At 28.6% G+C, this 13389-nt stretch overlaps 1 protein-coding gene across 1 annotated transcript; it reads right to left on the bottom strand.

Moving 5' to 3' along the window:
- Nucleotides 1-450: 450 nt before the first annotated feature.
- LOC106645055 (group 3 secretory phospholipase A2-like) lies at nucleotides 451-5364 on the bottom strand. Its single transcript, XM_089590735.1, has 7 exons — nucleotides 5361-5364; nucleotides 5082-5241; nucleotides 4717-4846; nucleotides 3936-3942; nucleotides 2216-2393; nucleotides 887-1036; nucleotides 451-737 (listed from the first exon to the last, which is right to left on the bottom strand). The coding sequence occupies exons 1-7, from the start codon at nucleotides 5362-5364 to the stop codon at nucleotides 647-649; spliced, it is 720 nt and encodes a 239-aa protein (XP_089446861.1). The 3' UTR covers nucleotides 451-646.
- Between the last annotated feature and the right edge of the window lie 8025 nt (nucleotides 5365-13389).

Below are 13389 nucleotides of genomic sequence, written 5' to 3'. Positions count from 1 at the left end.
ACTAGAGGCTGGTAATCGTAGAAAAGATTCGATGAAGAACAACGATAAAGACCTTTCTTCAACAACATTGGTTTGAAAAATTTCAAAAAAAGCAAAAAATTGATTGTTATTCGTCCAAGACAACAAATTATTTTTTCAGCCACTTGATCAGTAGAAAAATCACGATACTTTTGGTGATTAAATCGTAACCTAGAATTTAAATTATTTCAAGCTCACGAGCAATAATTAGTATCGAGTTAAACAGTAATCGTGCTCATGTAAGCCACAATGACGCATATAAATTATGACCTTGAGTCACTTTTATCTATCACGCTTCGTTGGATATTAAAAAATATATTCTTTTCAAGTAGCGCGTGTTGGCTGTCCTGGAAAGCTGCTTTATGGTTTTTGTTATTTTTTTTTTTTATTTGTAATGGATGTTTTCAGAATTTCAAAGAAAAAATGAGCACGTAATTTTATTAAAATTTATTTTTTAATTACGATATTACAGGTTAACATATTGAGAGGAAAATGTGTTCACATCAAAAAAATCAAAAGTATATAATTTCACGATATTTTCTGTAAGCAAAAATCTCCATGTACAAATTGAGTGTTAATTAAAATGTAAATCAAAGAATCCAATAAATACAATAAATGTAACATAAGCTCAAAAGTCAGGTTGATCAAACCACTGAACTGTCTGTGGTTCATTCTTTGAATAGTTGTATTCTAAACATTTGTCTTGCAGAATGAGGAAGCTGAAATAGAAACACGTATAGTTATTTGGGCTGAAACTATTCAGAAAACATAGTATAATAACGGTTTTCTATTGTACTGTCAAAAAAACTTTTTTACCAATAAAAGTAAAACCAAATAATGATTATTTCTTAGATTGAATTTGACTTACTATTTATGACGAGTACAAACAGCAGGATAATCTTTTTTAAAACATTGTAGTCTCAATGCGTTAAAGTAAGTTATGCCAATTAGATTTGCCATCGGTGAAGAAGAATTTTTTAAACATTTATACAATTGTTTATCACAATCACAATGAGATCTATAATAGTTAAATAAATACAAATACAAGTTAGTTCAAAAATAAATTAGGATCTTATTAAATTGTATTGTTTAGTATTTCATATACGTTTATCATAAGTAATTTCTGCCTGGCATGAATTAATATACATAAGCTCCAGAAAATTAATTTCGATAAAACTATGCAGCTACAAGCATAAGTACGACTTTAATAAATTCTGTAGATACTTTCTAAATTTTTTAATATAAGAATTTGTCTTTCAAGACTTTTGTAAAATCTGTCTTCTGAAACCCTATTACTTCCTTTCCAACTTTTATAAATAAAAATTCCTTAAAAAACTATAATATTGAATAAGTTACTAAATTTTTGCAAAAAGTTTAACGAAAACTTAGACACAACTGCTATATAATTTTGATCAGATCATAGGTACTTATAACATGAAGGTATTAATTTTTTACAAATTTATTTTGTCCCTCTCAAATTAACTGCTTACACACATTTTATTACTTTTAGATATTGTTCATTATTTATTTACTTATTTGCTTCTAAAGCATTTACATAATTAGTCCTTTAATTTAAAACCATACAGAAATTATTTTTTCAAATATCGTCGACTTTTTTCAACTGTAAACGGATCTTGTATAAATTTAATTTTAATACCACTGGAAACAATTTATTTCATTCCCAATTACCCACTTTATTATTTAATGGAAAACGACATTTTTACGAATTTTCGATCTTTTACCATGAATATGTAAAATTATTATTTTGTCTGTCAAAATTAAATTCTAGAAAAAAAATCCTATACTGTAAATTTTAAAAAGAAAACTTTTTTTTTCATTCCAATTTTTTAAGATGTACAGTTTTAATCAAATAATTTGAAATAGTAAAATAACTATTTTTGAAAACTTTTTAAACAACCTTTTTTCTGCCTTTTAGAGTGAGAAAACCATTTTTTGGCTTGATAAATAGACTGACAGTATTTTTTTTTTTTTTTTGAGATTTTTTAGACTTTTCTAAACTATACACATATGCTCATAATTTATTAACTTCAATTATTTATTCATGTATAATTAAACTTTATGCTTAGATGAGTCATATCTTGAAATCTCTCCCCACGTGATTATTCGATCGCTTCCATATGGTAATTATTTCTACTAGCTTACTTATATTAGTTCATTGTATTAATAGATATTTTACCTTGTCAAAAGACCAGCGTTATATAATCCATATTTTGTTTCCCCTCGTTTTAAAGTATGGCCACATTTATCGTGACTACTACTACAATCGGAAATCAACTGCAGTATACTTTCCTTTAGTGGATTATTTTTTCCGTTATTAGCTTGACACCAATCGTAAAATCGTAGAAACAGAGATCCTGAAAAAAAATTCACATGTAGTTCGTAGGATGTTTTCAGATAATTTTATAAAAAAAAATTTTACATTATGTTACAAACAATAAAAATAATAGTTGTGTTGTAGAAAAAAAAAAAAAAAAAAAAAATGAAATCGTAAATGGATACCTGGTAAAAAAACATCATCTTTGGAATTTTTTTTTATTACTTCCTTCAGTGTACCTGTTATTGGCTCAACGCTATTTACTGTTAGGTCTTTCAAATTTTTGAAGATAAAAGCAACCATGTCTTTAATCATAACGCCGCCAGGCAAAAAATTTCCAACGTTTTCTGTTGTTTTTCCAATTGTTTCTATAGCGAGGCCAACAGTATCTTTAATCCACTGATTGCATGTAAACTCATTTGGATGATACATTCTTTTTTCCTGTATTATCAAACGAATTATTGATTATGATTGAAATTACAGTTATTGTACAGTTGTGTATTTTAAAATATATGTATTATAATACCATGTAACCATTATTGGTCTTCTCAAAAATCTCTTGAAAAATATTTTTGATCAAAACTTCCCAGTTTGAAATAAAAGTTGGTTTAATTTTATTTCTGGTATCATGTTTGGTAAAACCGACATTTTTAGGATTTGTATTAGAAAAAGTAGGTTCATGAGGTCTAAGCTGATTTTGAGGTAATTGATTGTTCCAATCTGAGTCAAGGTTTGGAAATGGACTGTAAGATTGATTTTTACGCGATGCCTCACCACTTTGCATTGGACCGTAATTATTCAACTTGTCAGCAAATCTCTCGTTATATATTGGCTGATATTCATGTACAGGCAGACCATTTTGTCCTCCTTGATTATAATTTATTTGTAAATCTATAGGCTTACCCATGATTAAAGGCTTATTGTACCTTTCGTCATTAAAATTATATTGACAATTTGCGAACACGACGAGGTATAATAATGGAAATGCGTGTATTACAATAAATACCATGATTTTTAATAAATTCTTCAAATCCACTGTTATGTCTTCAAATAATAAATTTAAAAAAAAAATTTTTTTAACTTAACATATGTGTCTTAATTTATTCGTACTTATTTTGTGATGTACTCTAAATTATAAATTACTTGTTTATTACTTAACAATGCTAATACTTCTTGTACAAGAACAAAATTTCTATTTGCAAAAATAGACTCTACATTAAATAGTAACAGTTGTGCGTAAACTTTTGACTCGTCAAAATATTTAAAGCCCTAAACGCATCGTAACTTTGATAACGTAAGTTTTATTTTCAAAGCGTGTCAAACGTGCATCACGAAAAAAGCCATTACAGTGTTTCAAACTTAAAAACGTTGACAATTTTAAAATTCTAATGTTTCTTGTAACCTATCTATGCGTAAGTTTTTTTGTAAAATATGTGCATCATATACTAAAAAAAAAAAATTAACTATATCTTGAAAGAGATACACCTAATTTAATTATTTATACTCCAAGTATTAATCAAACTAATGTGTAGTATTATATCTTTACTACGCGCAACTTGTAGGTTGCACAGATAATAAACACGTCTTACCTGAAAAATTTAATTTTTGTTATATTCTCATTGATTTTTACAAAATACTATACTATGTTTCATTCAGAGCTTAGTCTAAATTAGTTTGAAATGTTTTTTTAAAGAATTTAAAAAAAAAAATAATTTTTTAAATCTTTTATACAGTTTTTTTTTAATTTTTCTTTCTTTGAAATCCTTATTTTTTTAACGTATTAAAAGATGTTTTTTGGAATCAATAAACCAGTAATAAACATTTTTTTATAAATTAACGGTGATTTATAAGAATTTCTTTTCAACAGGATACATAATAATACAAGCACAATTTTTATTTGGTATTTTGTAATGCACGTGTTTTTTTTTTTTTTTTTTTTTTTTATTGATTTTTAACGGCCTTTTTTAAACATTGGCATTATTTGCAAAAAAAAATTTTCTATTCAACTATTCACTTCTTACTAGTGAATAAAAAACATTTGTACTTAAAATATTCATTAAATGGTTTTAGGGATTGATTAAACAGTGTTAGAATCTCCTATTGTCAAACCACTGCCATACCGGTGGTTGGTTGTAATTAAGTGCGTACTGTGCACATTTTCGTTGAAATAGCAATGTCCTATAAAAAAATTTACCGATTTGTAAGCTTGCTAATGAAAATTTTTACTTTTATAAAAGCATCTTTAATCTTACATTTTAACGTACTATAACTACCTTAACTAAAAATTATAATAATTATATTACGCATTTAATTACTTAATATTAAATAATAATTTATACGTACACATTATATCCAATGCATACAGCTGGATATTCAAGTTTGAAACACTGCGGATTCAACACATTGAAATACTTCATTCCTACTGTTTTTGCTACAATAGTGCTAATATTTTTCAAACAGTTGTAGAAATCCTCGTCACACTTGCAATGAGAGCTAAAGAAACGATTGATGTAGTTTAAGTTGTTAGCAATGCGTTACAGAATTATATGATATTTAACAATCATAAAAAAAAAGATGTGAAATTGAGAATTCAAAATATGTTTTAAGACACAACTGTTTAATGGTACGTTATATAATGAAGAAATATTTTTGTTTAAAATTCGTGAACATTTTAAATTTACTAAATCATTTAAATTACCCTCCAAACAAATAAATAAATCAGTCTTACCTTGTAAATGGCATGCCATTGTACAGTCCATACTTATTTTCACCAGATTGCATATTGTAATTACAAAAGTCATGACTTCTACAGCACATATCTGTTTTACGAAATACTCCCAAATCATTTGGATTTTTAGCTATATCTCCAGCACCACACCATTTTGTTCCTAAATATTTAAATTTTCCAAGTATTACGGTGTTGTATTTTACAAGAACAGACAGTAATGAATTTTTAATAAAATATTTTATGCATAAGCTAATAGTAAAGAATCTTCATTTGTATCACCCATCTTATGAAATTCACCTACCTGGAAAAATTGGACGAAATGTACCCAACGCATAGTTAAAATGTAACGTAAAGGCCGCGTAAATAATCAGCTTCAGAGATCGTTTCACCATTTTTTCGCGTTTCCTGTTTGTGGGTGCACTAATAATATCTAGATTCTAATAATTCTGGCATACAATTAAAATTACAGATTTGATAGCTGAGGATAGATTATGTGAGTCCTGAAATTATTATTAAAACTAATTATACTTGAAGTGGATGTCTAAATCCTTAAGTAATTGATAAATATGTATTGAAGAGCTACTTTACTGTAAAAAATTTATAGAGCACTTTATAAAAACTACAAGTTTTAACTCTGAAATTTGAAACTTAGAACTATAGCTTTATACTACTCGATTAATTAATGTCTTTTTATCACTCTTTAAGGTATTGTACTGCAAAAATTAAAAGAAACATCTGTATTTGCTTAATACACATGACGTTTATCAAGTTACTCAGCATTATTATTAAGAAAAAAGAATGTGAAAGATAAAGATAAAGTACAAAATTTTCTCAGCTTACTTTTTTACGTGTAGTTTAATCATTTCTATCTTACGTCATTTAAATATTTATTCAATTGCTCCATTTGTAAAGATTCTTTTTATAACTTACATAATTTTGAAGTAAAATTTTTAACTTAATGGTATTGCACATTTGCGTATTTCTTACGAATATAATACATTTATTAACTATCAAGCAGTATCGTAAATCTTATATTTTAAAAAATTTTGAGTAAAATAAATAATTTTATCGGATAATATTGGCTACTAATAGTTTCTTTTTCTCTACAATAAATCCTTGGTACCAAGTATTAGTACCGTATGATTTTGCAATTAAACTTGAAGTAAAGGTATTATCCAGTGTTTTATACTATTGACAAGTTTTTTCTTCACGAATATCTAAATATTAAATCAATAATACAGCGAAAATAATTCATATCAGAATAATAATCAACTTGACTGATTTTACGGTGTGTGCATGAACAATTAAATATATATTAATAACTATTGACTTTTAATATTATATTAACGCTCTCTTTCTACTTTTTCATATATTATCCATTCACAAGCTATACCTAAAAAATTTATGTAAATTTATTCATTGGAATTACAATAGCAGATAAATATACTTAGTTCAATGGCAAGTGAATGTTCATTCTTGTGATCTTCTAATAAGTTTTGAAGAATCATATCTCCAGAGCAAATAAAAAGATACTTATCTCTACATTTCATTAACGATCCATGAAGTCAAAAGTCTTACACGTTAATTATTATTTTGTACGACTTGTCTAACTGCACAGGGTAAATATACATTGTTATTGCAATCATAATAATTGTAACACCATAATAACAAGAATAAAATAGTAATAGAATTTGAATAAATAAAAAGTAAATTATTGAAAAATACGTGATGAACTGTATTTAAAATAAATCTTTGTGTTCAGTTTTTATTGCACTAAAAACATACCAATAATAAAAAATTAGAATGTATTTACATTAGCTTTATAACATATTATTTAGAGAATAATAAATTGTTGGAAACATAGCAATAGTTTTATTCGCCCATGTAATTTTCTTAACAAAATTTTTAACGCAGAAGTAAACTTGGCTTTCAAAGAAAGAAAACGTGATGTATCCCACAATTCCAGGATCACAGAGCGAAGTAGCTCTGATTTTTCGCTTGATGTTTATAAAGCTTGTCGAAATACTAAGGAAATTGGAATTATTTGTTTGTCCATGTAAGTAGTCGAAATTCAATTTATGTATTATTAAAACCTTAGGAAATATACATTTCGAATAATATCGTAATAGAAATTACTTTAATGTACCGACTTTATTGACAAAAGTACATTTAAAAACAATATTTATCATCATTACAGTAACAATAACAAAATAATTTTAATGTTAATGTATCAAAAATCAAAATAATCATCTATGATTTTCTATTTTTTTTTTTCAAATTGAAAGTATATTGTACTGTCAATGAACGTACTCTTTAATCATAAGGAATATAATATCATCGAATATCTATAGGCTTATATTAGCTAAAACTACTTACAAAATATTGGTGGTAGTGTGTAACTATGGTAAACACATGATTTGTGAAAAAGAAAAAATAAGTTTCACCAAAATGTTTCAGCTGAACAAAAGTACTGCAAGCATCTCAACAAATGTTAAAAACTAGAGAAATAAAAGTTTCAGTGTATCAGATCATGGTAATTCCAGTGTGTTACATAAAAATAAATTAGGTACTTGCCTTAAAAAATTATCTGTTACACTCAAAACTAAAATCACGTATTTTATCACAAGAGCTCTCAAAATAAATTCTAACATGTATAATCTAGGTAATAAAATTCAAAAGATATACGAATTTTATGGATTTATGATTTAATCTGCACGAGGATTATCTCTGGAGAAAAAACGGCGTACTACATTGTCTTCCTCTAATAAAAATTTATTGACTAGAGTTTTAAAAGCCATGTAACAACCTTATTTATAATTAACTAAATGATTAAAAAGTTTACCATCAAAAAAAAAAAAAAAAAAAAAAAAAAAAATTGGAAAAACAGAACGAACAACAAAAAGTAAATTCATTTCCGTTAAACGAAAAAAATCGTTAATTAGTCGAGCAAAAAGAGCTGCGCGTGAATTAAAAAACGAAAGCTTGTACACTAACGCGCGAACGAAGTAAGCCCAGTCGCTGGATCGTCGTCGGTGGTGGCGTTTATTTATTCGAAAAGCGCTTAATTAAAGCCCTCCCTTGAAATTTACTGGCCGCGACGAGCTTGCAAGTGTTCAAGCAATTAGCCTCCTTTTTATTGCGGCGTCTAGACCACAATCGATGCGACCGACACCTGCACCCACCTCCATTATGCAGTCTTGGATCGAAGTTTTTACTGTATCCTGTGTATGTTTTATCATCAGCAAAACTCGAATAAAAAAATCAATCATGTAAGTATGTTTTTTCTTTTCATTTGCAAAATCAGACAAAATATCCATACCTTTGACTACAAATACCAGACTTTTAACGTTATCGATACCAACAAAGCCTTAGCCATCTGTATTTCACTTTTCTTGGATAATCTTGCTCGACAGCAACAAAAAAAATAAAAAAATCACCAAACGAAAGAGTTGAGGTCGACACAAATTCAGGCCCGTCGTGATAAAGAGCACGCCTTGCGAGAAAACAAGTAAGTGCGCAATAGATCACGAAAGACGCCATCCGAGCGAAGCCCTTGAGCGCGTTAATTGCTTTATCACCCGACGCCTGCCTCCGAGCCAGCTCAAACTTCGCAGGCGAGCCTCTTTTCTTTTTTTTTCCTTTCGTCCTTCTTCTTTGCTATCCTAATTCGCGTTCGCGGATATGACACCGCGAAGCTGGAGAGAAGACGCAGTTTTTAATTAACGCGAACAGGGAGAACGAGAGATTATTATCCGGCAGCGGTGCATAGCATTCTCTTTCTCTCCCTTTTATTACAGAACGTACTCTTGTCGGCGACGAGATGATAAAGCGTTAATTATCCGCGATGGCGAGGACGCTCTTGCAAATTGCGTATTGCTAATCCACAGTCGCGCGATTGCTGTGGACGGAGGCTGACGTTGAATTAATTAATCCGCGAAGAACTGTATCGTCTCCTTTCGTTTTTTATCTCCTGTATTCATTGGAGTTTTCTTTGTTTGAAAATTATGTAAAATTTTTTTAGGTTCTCTTTGAAAGTTACAAATTCGGGTAGTTACTTTGAATTGCGAAACTATTTTTTTTTCCACTTCCCAATTCAATTGAAGTATAAGTGTAGGAAGCAAAAGGGATTATTTGTCAGGAATTTTAAATGTTAACAATTTAATGCAGTCAAACGATGTCGAACATTACGATCGAAAAAAAAATTTAATTTTAATAGTACCGAGCTTTTGTTATTATGCTGTTCCAACGAAACAAACGTCTATGATGGAAAAGCTGAAATTTGATTCATCTCTCTTTTCTCCTTTTCTTCGATTACTCAGCACTTTTCATTGTATATATTTGTTTTGCTCGGAGCTTTGCCCTTCTTCGCCTTTTTTTTCTAGACAGGAGAAAGCCGTCAGAAGCTTGACGGATTGGGGGTAGTCAACTGTGAACTTTTTCTCCCCAGTTCGAAAAATCATTGAAGATTTCACTTTCTTTCCTTTTACACTTTCTGTAGCAGCCAATACAACGTTTTTCTTTTTACCTCGTCGAATACATGCATGCAAGTCAAAAACACATAATTTTATTGTTGTATCATATTTCGTGCTGTGTATTAAATTAATCTAATTTTGTATGTACAATAGACAAACTAGGTTTTTTTACATATTTTTGTAAAAAATTAATTAAGTTACGAGTTACAATATTTTTTATTAATTTCTTGTTGCATTAACTTTACTGCAGTTATTGTATGAACAACGTTAGTTGCACAAGCTTATTTTTATTGACTATTATTTGACATAAAACAATTTAATATCGCCTTACACACGACTCATTGCACATCAAATTTTGGTGAAATACGTTGTTTACAAATAATATTTCAAGAAAAAAAAAAATTAAAGACCAACGACAAAAAAGACCAGCTTGCTTCGCACGTATCCAGGTATTACAGGAAAAAACTCACCTGGTCTTAAACAATGATACAATACGACAGCACGATAATACCAGAACTGACTTTGTATCCACCTTCCCTTGTGACCCATGTTTCCAATTCGCATATATAAGCCGTATTTCTTGCTTGCACTATATTCTGGATTCCGAATATTCCGATGACCTTTATTTTATCCCACCAGTCCATAATTTCCGTTCGTCTCATTTTCCTAATAATGCAACCCTTCTCACTGGAAGAAAAATTCCTTAGATGTTTTACTATCGACTGAACTTTTTATTTTTTCGTCGTGTCCAACGTCCATTTATTTTAATTCAACTTTGTTCGAGGAAAAAATGTAGCAAAACAACAAGGAGAAAATTACGCGGCCTTGGATATCGTACACGTTGGCATCCGCATTTTAGCTGTGAAAACTTCTGCTTTTCTAGAAAAAGTCAACCTTGCGTGAATAAAAGTTCTTATTGAAAAATTATTCAAGAACATCCGTAAAGTTTCTTTTGTGAAACTGGAGCAATTTTTTGTCGGATTCTGAAAAAAAGCTGCTTTTAAGTGACCAACGTCTTATTGAATTTTTCTTTCAGGTACAAAATAATAATCCAGTATTACAAATACAAAAAAAAATTCATTTAATTTGTTATTTCATTTGTATTGTCGGAAGAATTTCTTAAAAAATTATTATTATTATATGAATTATATTAACCAAACAAATTTTTATCAAGTAACATTTGCGTACTACAGCAAGTTTAATAAGCAGTTGTATTAAAACTGTATTTAAGTTATCGTTCAAAATATCTAACTTTAAAAAATCTATCCCTTTATTCTATTTCTTTCAAATAGTACTTGCAAACTTTATCGACAAAGATTAAAATGTGTACGATTGCTGAAATATACCTTTTTCAAATTTAACGTACCTAATAATCTTTTAACTGTTTTAAACAATTAATAGATAATATAGTACAAACGTTCAAGTTGAAAGACAATGATATAAAATTTTTATAAAAAAATAATGTTCATACAATTATGATATCGTATACACGACAAAATAACAACGATTAAGAAACTTGTTTTATAATTTTTAGTTGACCTAAAAAGATGTATATGTAACTGATAAACTCAATTATAATAATGTTTGTTGATTATGAGTGTCTTATAATAGTTAAAAAACGTATTAAGAAAACGCCTCTTTAGGCACTAGGTTCGATTTTATTACCCATACATTAAAAAACAGATTGCATCTCAAAAAATCGAGTATCAAAAGATATTCGTGCCCGTTATAATAAACACAACGACGCGATTACAAAAACATTCCAAAGATCGTAGCGTATATTAAAGAAAAGTAAACTGAATTAAATTTATCGAGGATAAATCTCAGTTTGACGGGTCATTACCTCTCTCGTTTTCTTCGTGTAGACTTTTACGTGCCTGTGCGCAATGTAATTGGCTACGCGCAACCCGAAACGAGGTACTTTTTCTCAAAGTCCCTGCTACCCACTAATGAGACGCCGGAGTCAAAATATATTGCAGGAACGGCCTGGTCCTTGTACCCATACCTACATACTCGCTAACTGCGCTGCCGAAGCTACATTATTTCATTTCGTTTTTTTGCCTTATAGATACTTGCGCTACGGAGGTTTTCAATCGAATCGAAGTTAGTTTTTTGTACCTGTGTCTCTAAAATCTATAACTGTATTTGTACCTGTGTCTTGTAGTTGCTTATCCGTCTCTGTGCTAATTCCTCTAAATTGTCGTCTCTTTATGTATACTTCTTTTTATTTCTATATCTTACGTGTTTCCTCATATTTTTAAGACTATACCAGCAATGATACCTCTATACATTTTTGTTGTTATATGGACCTACCCCTTGATTTTTATTATGTTTCATTTCTCCTGTACCTTCATCTAGGGCAGTCTACCCTTTATATTCATATCTTCATAGCTGTGACTCGAAGTACTTCACTTTTTAGATACTTAGCGTCGTGTTTTTTTTGTGTTTCAGTTCATATAAAAAGTCTGTATGTTTTCTCATCTACCTTTAGACAAACCTACCACTACTTTTTTTTGCATTTTTTACTTCTACTTTGTTTGTATTTGTTCAGCTATGATTAAAAAAAGTTTTTTTTTTGTTATTCAAATTAGTTTTTTTTTAGTTATCATACCTTAAAACATTTTTCCATTTTTTTACGGACTCTGGGTCTCCAACCCCTGTGCTTTTATAATTTTTATAATTTTTCAAAAATAATCTTGCAGTTAACTGTTTTTATACTTGTAATTTACATTAATTTAAATTGTTTTATGTTTATTTTTAAAATTTTTCCGCTATCAACCAGTTTTTTTAAGATAGGATTATATATCTTAAATAACTGAGTTTCATTAAGTATTTCCTTTTTTTATATATGGATTCTATATTTGTTACTTTGGCCTCTAATTCTAGTATGTTCATAATATTTGTTTTAGTAATTGTATTTTTACGTAAGGTTGATGTCTCTCTTTTCAAAATTTTATTTTGTATTTTCGTTAAATTTGTTTATTTAAAAAACAAAATTTTATAACGTGTTCATCTGTAATATTTCTCTGTATTTGAGCTCTTATTCTTTCGTAAACATTTTTTTTCCAAGCCTAGAATAGTTAAATAAAATCGTAATTTATTTAGATTTTTTAAAAACAAAGAATAATTGTAGTAGTAATTCACAAACCCTTTATTTATACGATCGTTTGAACCATTTAAATCATAACCATGTGATCTCAGCTTCAACTTATCACATAGCTACAGATAATTTAATTAATTTTTAACATATAAATGAGTGAAATAATTATTGGAAATATTTGTTGAGGATTAAAATTTTTTTATAATTGTAAATCTTTACCTAAAAAAAACAAAATTAAATATTGAAATTTTTACTTGAAGAAATAGTATCTATACAAATGTAAGAATATAAAAATTTTTGGTAGCCCGTAACAATTAATAGACAATAGTCGTTTTATGGAGCAGGGAATAAAAATAAACTGTAAAAACATTCAAGTAACGTCTAACAATAATATATTTTGAAACATATTGTCAATTGGAAAGATAGACATTATAACAGATAAACTATATTTCGAAACGTAAGACGTCGCTGCTTAGGTTTCGGCGCTCAGCGTGTACAATTAAATAACATACGCACGCATGGATTTTTTTTTTATACATTATTTATGTTGTGGATACAAAAACAAAATTATGTACCAAACATATAACGAGATTCGATTTTTTTTTCGTACGTTGGTGATTATCTTAGAGAGTAAAAATAAAGTAAGAAATCGTAACAAAATGAGTGCGTATCCTTTAGAAAGGTTACCACAATGATTCGCGGAAACCAACCATATAATACGATTTTTAACATTTAG

Source organism: Copidosoma floridanum, unplaced genomic scaffold, assembly GCF_036245765.1.
Source record: "Copidosoma floridanum isolate Cflo_tuat_1 unplaced genomic scaffold, Cflo_Japanese_pri ptg000013l, whole genome shotgun sequence".
Taxonomy (NCBI): Eukaryota; Metazoa; Arthropoda; class Insecta; order Hymenoptera; family Encyrtidae; genus Copidosoma; species Copidosoma floridanum.
Note: the sequence above shows the minus strand (reverse complement) of the source record. Positions and strands in the feature narration are given on the sequence as shown.